Below are 12,459 nucleotides of genomic sequence, written 5' to 3'. Positions count from 1 at the left end.
TGTGATGCCTGGGTCACATGCCCACCTCTGTGAAGGCAAAGAGTGGTTGGAGGTTTTACCAGAATCTAATAGACTGAGGAAGTGGAAGTTGTCCCAAAGGGAAGAGGTAAGAGTCGGGTGCGTACTGTGCCAGAAAAATGAAGGAAGGGAGGCTGGACAGAAAAATATACCTGGGGCCTGACCACATGCCTATTATCTTATTCTCAGTCATTTAGAACTGATGGAAAACACAAAAAACTACATTCACAGGTATACATGGCCAAGAATGCTACTCCTCCCCAAAGTCCTGACTTCTCACTGAATGCAGCAAGTCTATCATTTCCACAGTCTTCTCTCTCTTCTTTCACCTCCACATCCACCCACTCTAGAGCAAACAGTCAGATGATTGAATATTAACACTAGGTTTGGCCACCTCTTTCTCCTCCTGAAAGTAGAATCAGGAAAAATGAGATATTCCAACTCTTGACTGAATGTGCTGTGCTTAGTTGCTCAGTCGTGCCCAACTCTTTGCGACCCCATGGACTCTAGCCCAGGCTCCTCTGTCCGTGGGGATTCTCCAGGCAAGAGTACTGGAGTGGGTTGCCATGCTTTCCTCCAGGGGATCGTCCCAACCCAGGAATCGAATCCAGGTCTCCTGCATTGCAGGCAGATTCTTTTACCATCTGAGCCACCAGGGAAGCCCTTCACTGAATAGCAAACCAATTTTTAGGGCAGAGAGCATGACATAGGTTTTGGATCATTGAGAAGTTCCACAGTTGTTTTGTTCCTTGATATCTGGGCTGATTTTACCCTCTAATTTGTCTCTTATTTGTACAGACAAAATTTAAATTGCAAAGAAAGGTGATTCCCTTCAGCTTCATGAGGCCAACGTGGTCTCCAACATTTACAGTATTCCAGGGCCCCAGGGACATACCTCTTTTCATGGCTTTGGTTCACCTAAAGATTCCAGAACATGATAGGTAATAAAACTGAAAGGATATGGAAGGGACCGGTCATGGGGGAGTCTTGAGTGCCATGCTGAGGAACTCGGACTACCCTTAAGTAATGGCATGGCATCAGAGGGTCTTGGAGGAATAAAATTATCCACTTTGCTCTTTGGACCTACTGCTGTGGTCAAGTTGTTGTTATTCTGTTGCTAAGTCCTGCCCAATTCTGCAACTCCATGGCCTGTAGCATGTCAGGCTCCTCTGTCCTCCACTATTTCCCAGAGTGTGCTCAAATTCATGTCCATTGAATTGGTGACACTATATAACCATCTCATCCTCTGCCTCTCCCTTATCCTTTTCCCTTCAATCTTTCCCAGCATCAGGGTGTTTTCCAGTGAGTCAGCTCTTCTCATCAGGTGGCCAAAGTACTGGAGCCTCAGAATTAGTCCTTTCAGTGAATATCCAGGATTCATTTCCTTTGAGATTGACTTTACTTGATCTCCTTGCAGTCCCAGGGACTCTCAAGAGTCTTCTCCAGCACCACCATTCAAAAGCATGAATTCTCAGCCTTCGTTATGGTCCAGCTCTCCATCCATACATGACTACTGGAAAACCATAGCTTTGACTATATGGATCTTTGTTGGCAAAGTGATGTCTCTACTTTTTACTATGCTGTCTAGGTTTGTCATAGCTTTTCTTCCAAGGAACAAGTGTCTTTTAATTTCATGGCTGTAGTCACTGTCTGCAGTGATTTTGGAGCCAGGATGATAAAATCTGTCACTGCTTCCACTTTTTCATCTTCTATTTGCCATGAAGTGATGGGACCAGATGCCGTGATTTTAGTGATCTGGTCCTATGACCTTGATGAACTGTGCTTTCATTTTAAAATTTTTAAATTATTTTTAAAAAATTAATATATAATAGCCAGGAACTATATTCAATATCCTGTGACAAACCATAATGGAAAAGAATATGAAAAATTTATATATATATATGTATAACTGAGTCACTGCTATACAGAAGAAATTAACATTGTAAATCAACTACACTTCAATAAATGTTTTTAAATTGTTGAGTCAAAAAATTGAGATATAGTTGATGTACAATATTATATGTTACAGGTGTACAGCAGAGTGACTCACAATTTTTAACGGTTATACATCATTTATAGTTATCATAAAATATTTCCTACTTGTGTTGTACAATATGCCCTTATAGCTTTCTAATTTTATACATGATAGTCTATACTTCTTAATCTCTTACCCCTGTTTTGCCCCCCACTCTTTCCTTTCCTCACTGGTAACCACTAGTCTGTTCTCTGTATCTGTAAGTGTGCTTCTTTTTTGTTACCTTCACAAGTTTGTCGTAATTTTTGGATTCCACATATAAGTGATATCACACAATATTTCTCTCTGACTTATTTCACTCAGCATAATGCCCTCCAAGTCCAACCTGCTGTTGCAAACAGCAAAATCAATGATCCGTGCTTTTGAAGAGCAGTGTTTGATTTATCTGCCTTGGATATTTGCTATTATACTTTTATAACCTATTCATCTATGGATCCATAAATCCTTGTATAATATGATATAAATATCCCCAGAATGGACAGAGAAGAGCAAAAGAGAAAGGACTGTCTGGATTACCATCCAAATCCCCGTATTATGGAAGACTAGCAGGTAGATTATGGACCAGGCAGAGGCTGGAAGGTGAGGAGGTGGTCAGTGACAAGAAGATACCTAACTATCTTAGGATCCCATGAAAGATCCAGAGACAACAGGTGGCTAAATTGGAACCAAATGCTAAAGCTGAGGTGAAACATTTATTTTATTTACTTAAGAAGATTATAATTTACACAACCAGTGAGATGCTTATGGATGTTTCAGGTTTATATACACAATATGAATATGCATTTAAGTTGAAAGGCCACATACCTGGTAAACTAGGTTGGCATTTTCATGCATTCCAAATATTTCTGGGTCATCTATCAAAGGCAGGTTTTCAATGTAGTCTTTAAACTCTTGCAGGCTGTCAGCCAAGGGTGCAAAATAGATACCTGTTATTGAAAACACAGAAGGCAAATATGTCTTAAATAGATGACTTTTGAGTACCGCCAAGTTTGGTGCTTCTCTGTCTGTTCAGATGGTGGCTGTCATCAGCTGCATCATGGAGAAACAGGGATGGTTTTTTGCAAGCCCCCTAGCTTTCATTGCTGTGTCAAATTCCTTCACGTTTTCTGGAGGCCTTTAGCATCTATCAGTGTCCTAACCTTTTAAGGTGTCATCTGCAGAACATTCCAAGATTCTAAGAATTCAGGCATGTGCTGCTGAAAGGTGTGCTCTGAAGTGATAAAACTTTGAAAACACATTTAGACAGAATACAATCTACTTTAGACCAGAAATAGTTAAAAACGGTTATCATAGAATAGATATCTTTGTACTCTTACAACCAAAGCTGAAGCTATGACAATCCTGGACCACATATTAAAAAGCAGAAACATCACTTTGCCAACAAAGGTCCATATAGTTAAGGATATGGTTTTTCCAATAGTCACGTATGGACATGAGAATTGGACCAAAGAATTGGTGCTTTTGAACTATGGTGCTGGAGAAGACTCTTGAGAGTCCCTTGCACAGCAATGAGATCAAACCAGTCAATCCTAAAGGAAATCAACTCTGAATATTCATTGAAAGGACTGATGCTGAAGCTACAATACTTTGGCCACCTGATGGGAAGAGCCAACTCATCGGAAAAGATTCCAATGCTGGAAAAGATGGAGGGCATGAGGAGAAGGGGGCAACAGAGAAAGAGATGGTTGGATGGCATCACTGACTCAACGGTCATGAGTTTGAGATAGTGAAGGACAAGGAAGCCTGGCCTGCTGCAATCCCTGGGGTCACAAAGAGCTAGGCACGACTTAGCAACTGAAAAAGGAACAAAGCATGGGGATGGTGAGTGTGGGGGTCTGGGTGGTGCGGACTGGACACAGATAGCTCCTGGATGGAAAACTGAGGACGCTGTTAATGACTTCTTGGAAAAGGTCTTTTTCCATAGTATTGAAAAGTCACTCACCTGATTCAGAATATTTATAACCGTCTTGTAATGTTTCAGGAGAAAAAAATCTTTTCAAGACAGTACGAAGGCATCTTTGATCCCAGGTATCTGTAACTCTTCCACCATAGGTAATTTCACCTGAAAAGGAGTTTGCATTTAAAAATGTTGTTTGTTTTTAACTGATAGGCATACCCACATTCTAATAGGTTTATTTATTTACACATTTGGCACATTGAGTGTCTTTCCACTAACCTATCCCTAAAGATAATAAAAGTCAATTTTTAAAAAGCAGAAAGAAGACTAGTATATGTTGTTGTTTAGTTGATAAGTTGTGTCCAACTCTTTTGTGACCCCCACCTGAACTGTAGCCTGCCAGGCTCCTCTGTTCATGAGGTTTCCCAGGCAAGAAAATACTATAGGGGGTTGCCATTTTCTCCTCCAAGGGATCTTCCTGACCCGGGGATGGAACCCTTGTCTCCTGCACTGGCAGGTGGATTCTTTACCACTGAGCCACCAGGGAAGACAACATCATCTCTTTATAGCCTGCTCCAGCACTACTGAACTATTCACAGTGTCTACAGGCATAGCTCATCCTGACACTGCTTGCTGGGATTTCCCATCAGTGTTCTCTCTGCCAGAGTGCTCTCCTGCCTCTTCTCTTCCACTGAGCCCAACCCACTTTTCAGCATCCTGCTCAACCATCACACCTCGGTGGAGCTTCCCTAGATTCCTCCAGGTAGCGTTATTTGCTCCTTTTGAATTCCCATAATATTGTCCTTACAACTTCTATTTTGGTAATTATACCATATTATAGTTTATTTATTATCTCCATCCATGAGTTTTTGGTAGATGGGGGCTACATCATCTTTGTATTTCCAGCCTTTAACATAGTATTACTAAGCTGTATTTTCTGGATTAGTCCATAGATGGCTGTCTAAAATCTCACCATGAGCAAATATCATTGCCTGGATACAGCACTGCCTTTTTTTTTAATAAAAAGTTTTAAAATTTATTTTATCTTTGGCTGCACTGGGACTTCATTGCTATGCTCAGGCTTTCTCTAGTTGCAGCTAGAGAGAGGGTGACTCTTCGTTGTGGTGTGTGGGCTTCTCATTGCAGTGGCTTCTCGTATTGCAGAGTACAGGCTCTGGGCTTCAGTAGTTGTGAGGCATGTGGAATCTTCCCAGACCAAGGATTGAACCTGTGTCCCTTGCATTGGCAGCATATTCTTAACCACTCTGGACCACCAGGGAAGTCCCCAGCATTGCCTTTTTTCTCCTACTTAAAAAAAAACTTTTTAATGAGCTATACCTTGAAGATCATAAAATCACTTAAATTTCACACGTATAACTAGTTTTTAGTAAATTTACAAGATTATATAACTATCATTATAATCGAATTTTAGAACATTTCTATCATCTTCCACAGAATACATCTTGTGCCCATTTGCAGTCACAGTCCTTTTCTATTCTGCCCCACGCAATCATTCTTTCTGTCTGTCTTCTACTTTCTGTCTGTATATTTGATTTTTCTGGAAATTTCACATAAATGGAATATACAGCATGTGATATTTTGTGTCTGGCTTCTTTGACTTAGCATGTTTTTGAAGTTTATCCATGTTGGAGCATGTATCAGTACTTCATTTCTTTTTATGGAGCAATTATGGCTCAGCTGGTAAAGAATCTGCCTGCAATTCGAAAAGACCTGGGTTCAATCCCTGGGTTGGGAAGATTCCCTGGAGTAGGAAAAGGCTACCCACTCCAGTATTCTGGCCTGGAGAATTCCATGGACTATATAGTCCATGGGGTTGCAAGGAGTTGGACACGACTGAGAGACTTTGACTTTTCAATACTATATTGTGGGGTTTTCCCATTGGCTCAGCCATAAAGTATTCACGTTCAATGCAGGAGAAGCAGGAGACATGGGTTCCATCCCTAGGCTGGGAAGATCCCCTGGAGAAGGAAATGACAACCCACTCCAGTACTCTTGCCCGGGAAATTCCATGGACAGAGGAGCCTGTGGGTTACAGTCCATGGGGTCACAAAGAATTGGACACAACTGAGTACACACGTTGTCAATATTACATTGTATGGAATATACCTTGTTTTATTCATCCATTCATCAGCTGATAGACACTCAGGTTGTTTCCACATTTTGGTATTATGAATAATGCTGTTATGAACATGAATGCTGTTATGAACATTTATGTACAAGTTTTAGTGTGGACATGTGTTTTCTTTTCCCCAGATATATATGCAGCAGTGGAATGGAATTTATAGGTCATATGGTAAGACTATTAAAATATTTTCCAAAGCAGTGGCACCTCATTGCATTGCCACCAGCAATGTTATGAGAGTTTCAGTTTCTTCACTTTCTTGATAACACTTGTTATGGTCTTTTTTTTATTATAGTCATCCTAATAGGTATAAAGTGGTATCTCAATATGGTTTCAATTTTCATTTTCCTAATGATTAATTGAGCATATTTTCATGTGCTTATTAGGCATCTGTATGTATTTTTTGGTGAAATGTACATTCAAATCTTTTGCCCATTTTAAAATTGGATTTTTTTTCTTACTGTTGTAGGAGTTCTTTACACACTTCATAGACAGGTTCCTTATCAGATACATGACTTGCAAATATTTTATCTCAGTATATGTCTTGCTTTTTCATTTTCTTGATAGTATTTGCTGAGGTGTAAAAGCTTTACATGTTGAAAAAGTTGAATTTATTATTTTTCTTTAATTACTAGTGGCTTTTGCACCATATTTAAGAAGCCATAATTAACCTAAAGTCATGAGGATTTATTTATATGCTTTCTCTTAAGAGTTTTATAGTTTTAGCTCTTACATTTAGATATACCACTCAGTTTGAATTAATTTTTTTGTATGCTATGAGATAAGGATTCAAATTCTTTCTTTAGCAGCTAGGTATCCAATTGTCCCAGCATCATTTGTTAAGTTGTCCTGGTGCCTTTCTTAAAAATGATGATAAATATAAGAGTTTATTTCTGGATTCTCAATTCTGTTCCATTGATTATATGTCTAACGTTATGCCAGTACTATATAGTCTTTTTTTTAAAAATTGAATTTAATTGATTTACAATATTGTGTTTAAGGTGTACAGCAAAATGATTCAATTATACATATATGTGTATATATCTTTTTTCCAATTCTTTTCTGTTATAGTTTGTTACAAGATATTGAATATAGCTCCCTGTGCTATACAGTAAATCCTGTTTTGATTATTGTGGTTTTGTATAACTTTTGAAATTGGGAATTATAACTCTTCTGACTCATTCATTTTTTTTTTTCAAGATTGTTTTCGTTTTTTGGGGCCCTTCACATTTTCGCAGATTTTATGATCAGCTTTAGCTGTTAAATCTGTCAGTGATTGTGCTAAACCTATGTTGTGCTTGTGCTTAGTTGCTCAGTCATATCTGACTGTTGTAATCCCATGGACTGTAGCCCACCAGGCTCCTCTGTCCATGGCAAGAATACTGGATTCTACAGGCAAGAATACTGGAGGGGGTTGCCATGCCCTCCTCCAGGGGATCTTCCCGACTCAGGGACTGAACCCAGGTCTCCTGCATTTCAGGCAGACTCTTTACCATCTGAGCCACCAGGGAAGCCCATGTTAAATCTATAGATTGTGTTAAATCTATAGATCGGTCCAGGGAATGTTATCACTTTAACGATATTGTATCTCTCAATTCATAAGCATGTCATGTCTCTTCATTAATTTAGATTATCTTTAATTTCCTTTGGCAATGCTTTGCAGGTTTCAGTGTATAAATCTGCACTTCTTTTATTAAATTTATTCTTAAGCTGTTTATTCTTTTTGATGTTATCATGAATGTAATTACAAATATTTTCAAATTGTTCATTGCCAGTGTACAGAAAAGGAGTTGAGTTTTGTATATTGACTTTGTATCCTACTGCCTTGCTGAACTCATTTGTTACTTCCAGTGTGTGTGTGTGAATTGTTTAGGATTTTCTGCATTCAAGATGTCATCTGCAAATAATTTACTTCTTCCATTCTAAACTGATGCCTTTTATTTATTTCCTTGTCTAATTTCCCAGGATAGAAACTTCAGCACAAAGTTGAATAGTAGTAGTGAGAAAAGATATATCATTGTCTTGTTCCTTTCTTTGCTTTTCAAAACCCAGTTACTTTCACAGCAGTAGAAACAACTGAGCTAAAGGAAAGGTCAAAGGTTCTAGGAAAGAAAGAAAGCAGAGAAAAGCTGGGAAGCAGGAATTTCAGGGTATGTACAGGGTGGCAGGGAGAATACTGTCTAGTTCGCTGTTATGTTAAGCAATCTTAGCCCCACAGGAGTGGCTGGGGGCAGAAGTACAAAGGAGCTTCCCAGGTTCCATGCCCACCCTTCTCGGTCCAGCCTGGAGATAGGTCTTCATCCATTTTCACTATTGTTTCACTGCCCTTCACTCAAGCATGTTCCAAGGTGTCACATGCTGTTCAAGTCTCTAGATCAGCTGACCCTTCTCTGCTGTTCCTCATTTCCTTTGCTCACCAATGAAAACCATCCATTCCCATTCTGCTCCTTTTCAGGCTCTCTTTCTCCCCCACCTCCTAATGGGAATCTTTTCTTCATTATTTGGGCCTGCATGGTCTAAACTGGATCTAGTTTTACCAGTAAGATCTCACAGGGCCACAATTAATATTTGCTAAAAATCATACTTCATAAAATATTTTTTCCTTTGTTGTAAGTACCCCTGACTCAACAGGTCTCTACTGGTCAACTATGTTCAGATTCTTTTGAATTTAAGAGCACAAACTCTGGAGGCTGGATTGCTTGCTTAAATCTTGGCTTCACACTTGTAAACTGTGTGCTTCAGTTTCCTTATTCGTAAAATAGGGATATAACAGTCTTTACCTTATAGGGTTCTTATGAGGATTAAATCTGCTAATTCATGGGCTGTGCCTGAAATGTACTTGGTATGTAGCAAGAACTATCTAAGCGTTCTCTATTATTATCTGGGAAAATATCTGTCTTGTCTTCTCTGTATAAACATTCTTATGATATTCTTATCATGGTCTTATCTTCTCAAAGGGAATATTAGAAGTCATCACCACCCTCACCACACACTTGGGAGGACACCACCTTGGTATAAGCCAGGTAGGTGTAAACCAACAACCATGTGGTGGAGAGCTGGACATCAGACCATGTGGACATACTGACCAGTGATGTAAATCAGTGCATCCCAGGGAATCTTTCCTTCTTGACAGTAAAGGTTGAGGTTCAGTAGAGCGCATTCCCTGTCGCTATCATTAAATTCATAGCAGATATTCCAACCAAGAGGGCCAAACTTTTTTCTCTCCTAGAACAGAAAATGAAAATGGTCTTAAAATTTGATAAATTTATTCTGCATAAAATACTGAAAACCAGAGTTTCTGTTGAAGTTTGGCATCCTCATTGTGCAAAATGCCATTCAACTTGAGTGAGGCTTTCAGTTTGACTTTCATCAAATAGGGCAGGCACCTCTTCCTCCAACTCTGGTCTTTTTCCAACTTTCCAAAAGATAATTAGATATTACTGGAAATGTGAAATCGCGACAGACCTGACAAAAGAACATTTGTTCTTTATGGTAAAATAAAATATTTCCCCATCAAAATAGGAAAAAATATCCCACCTTAGAGTCTTCTTGGTATAAAAATACTGATGCTAATCACCTGTCTGATGGAGAGAGCTGCCCCTAAATCTTCTCAGAAGTCTGTCCATCATGTAGGCTTTTCAGTCATGCCTGATGGGTTGATTATACACTGACTTCTCCACAGAGACCTTTTTAAAAAACTAGTATCCAGAATCTCAATTCCTGTTTCATGACTGTCCACAGGGAAATCTTTCCTACTCTTTGTTATCGCCCTCTCCCACCTAATTTCTTAACTCTAAACTGATTATATCAGAGGATGGGTGCCATGTTCCCTCTTTTTTTTTTTTAAACTTATCTTTTATACAATTTTTAAAGGCTACACTCCATTTACAGTTATTACAAAATATTGGCTACAGCCCCCATATTGTTCAATACATTGTTGAGCTTATCTTATACTCAATAGTTTGTACCTCCTGAGAGAGTTAATTCTTAGATAGGTTGATAAGGAGTCCCTGGCTCTCAAGGATGAGAAAAGGGCAAAAGTTTTTTTTTCTACATTCCTTTATCTTAGTCACATAAGACATTATTTTTTTTTTTTTTTTCAGCCCAGAGCTAATTATTATACAGCAAGACAACTCATCTTGATCAAGGGTATGTTTTTCCTTAAGCTCTGTACTAATGATTATATAGCAACAATGTATCTTGCTCAAGGACATGTTTCTCCTTCTTATGGAGAACCTTCTGTCTAATCCTGTTATCTTATGTGGGAGTGGGTCTAGTAAGACCTTTCTATTGTAGAAACCAATTGTAAAAGTATATAAGGCCTTGATAAGACTATTGAGTGGGGCACTCTCTACCCCCTTCTGATATCTATGTTAGAAGCTTTCCCTATGCCCAGGGAGGAAGCCATTAAGGGTGGTGAAAGTGAAGTCACTCAGTCATGTCTGACTCTTTGCAACCCCATGGACTGTAGCCTACCAGGCTCCTCTGTCAATGGGATTTTCCAGGCAACAGTACTGGAGTGGATTGCCATTTCCTTCTCCAGGGATCTTCCCAACCCAGGGATTGAACCCAGGTCTCCCGCATTGTAGACAGACGCTTTACCGTCTAAGCCACCAGGGAAGTCCTGGAGGCAAGCATTAAGGGTGGTAAGCCCACTCAAACAGAAACAGGTGAGAGTGAAATTATTGTAATAAAAAATGAAGACTTGCTGACCAACATGATATATATGTGTAAAGGAGGAAGGATAAAAACAGTCCTGAAATTCTGACTGTAGGTGATTACAAAAATGGGACCACCGATTTCAGGAGTAGAGTCTGGAGGGGAAGCAGATTTTGTCAGTGAAGCACAGCTGAGGAGACAACTTCATGCTTTTGAATTTGACCTACTGCATTCGTCCAGGCGATGTGGCTCCTTAGGTCAGAGCAGAGCTGGGAGGCAAAGCTGTGAGGTACAGAGGCAAGGGTCATACAGAAATCAGACAGCATGCATGTGAGTTGCTCAGTCATGTCCGACTCTTTGCGACCCCATGGACTGTAGTCTGCCAGGCTACTCTGTCCATGGAATTCTCCAGGCAAGAATACTGGAGTGGGTAGCCATTTCCTTCTCCAAGTGAGCTTCCTGACCAAAGGATCGAACCCAGGTCTCCTACATTGCAGACAGATTCTTTATCATCTGAGCTACCAGGGAAGTCTAGGGACTGAGTTAAAACAACTTGGGTTCAGATAGAACAAAGACCTCAGCATTTCACAATGTCATTTGTAAGCTTTTAATTTTACTTTTTTATTGATTTAAAGTGTTAGTCACTTGGCCATATCCAGCTCTTTGCAACTCCATGGACTGTAGCCCGCCAAGCTCCTCTGTCCATGGAATTCTCTAGGCAAGAATACAGAAGCAGGTAGCCATTCCCTTCTCCAGGGGATCTTCCTGTCCCAGGGATCGAACCTAGGTCGCCTGCATTACAGGCAGATCCTTTACCATCTGAGCCACCATAGAAGCCCCTTATTGATTTTTAACCTAATACACTTCTCCTTGTCTATATTTAAAAAATTAGCAAATTAAGTGTACCTGAATAATTGCATGGAAGAAACAAATGCCGAATATTATTTGTCTCCATTTTCTTCCAAGTATATTTTCTTCAAAAAATGAAGGCATCATTTCGGTAAATGCTCGCCTGATATTTGCACGTAAACCTTTTGGAGGCTCATTGGTTACCTGTACTTAGAGACACATGGCAGAGAGTGTGGTTGTACAGATTTGCATTTTTTCCAAATAACACATATAGAAGCCAGTGAGGGGATGCAGGTAACTGATGCCTGGGAGGCATTGCTGCCCTGTTCCTGCCAGCTCTGTATCTCTCTCAGCCTTGGCCTCTGGAGACTAGGGGTTCTCAGGCCTACAGTGGGTGGGTGAACCACCTCCACAAGAATCTCAGACCTTTCCATTTGGTGTCCATTTTTTTAACCACAGGCCAGAAAGGATGCTCAGGCCTTCTGCACTGGATTTTCTGGTCCTCTCAATGTCCACCCTACACTTTGCCTTGATGGCACAGGGCACCAGGGAAGAGACAACTCTGGTTCCTGAGTGATCATTCATATGCAGAAGTGTGTGTTAATTGCTCAGTCATGTCTGATTCTTTGTGACCACATGGACTGTAGCCCACCAGGATCCTCTGTCCATGGGATTCTCAAGGCAAGAATACTGGAGGGGCTTGCCATTTCCTTCTCCAGGTTCATATGCAGAGGTTTCCCACATATGGAAACTTTGATCCCTGGTTGGGGAACTAAGATCCTGAATGCTGTGCAGCATGGCCAAAAAAAAAAGATGCCTTCTAGGACTTGCCATAGGGTCTCCAGCCCTCAGCTTGAA

General features: G+C 40.1%; 1 protein-coding gene and 1 long non-coding RNA gene across 4 annotated transcripts in view; one reads left to right on the top strand and one right to left on the bottom strand.

Moving 5' to 3' along the window:
• The window catches only part of DNAH6 (dynein axonemal heavy chain 6), a 271,508-nt gene that overhangs the window by 21,705 nt on the left and 237,344 nt on the right, over window positions 1-12,459 (bottom strand). Inside the window, exons 67-70 of one of the 3 annotated variants that reach the window (XM_070379404.1) lie at window positions 11,659-11,805; window positions 9,180-9,318; window positions 3,996-4,115; window positions 2,858-2,979 (exon numbers count right to left, since the gene is read on the bottom strand). In XM_070379404.1, coding sequence (XP_070235505.1) covers window positions 2,858-2,979; window positions 3,996-4,115; window positions 9,180-9,318; window positions 11,659-11,805 — 528 coding nt within the window. Of the gene's footprint in view, window positions 1-2,857; window positions 2,980-3,995; window positions 4,116-9,179; window positions 9,319-11,657; window positions 11,811-12,459 lie in introns of those variants that run through there. The other 2 variants (XM_070379405.1, XM_070379406.1) reach the window with 2 other exon arrangements.
• Window positions 9,022-12,276, top strand: LOC138989889 (uncharacterized). The gene is made up of 3 exons (XR_011466048.1): window positions 9,022-9,116; window positions 10,197-10,242; window positions 12,061-12,276. It is a non-coding gene; the product is annotated as an uncharacterized lncRNA (long non-coding RNA).

This window comes from Bos mutus, chromosome 11, assembly GCF_027580195.1.
Source record: "Bos mutus isolate GX-2022 chromosome 11, NWIPB_WYAK_1.1, whole genome shotgun sequence".
Taxonomy (NCBI): Eukaryota; Metazoa; Chordata; class Mammalia; order Artiodactyla; family Bovidae; genus Bos; species Bos mutus.
This window is presented reverse-complemented; position numbering and strand designations above follow the sequence as displayed.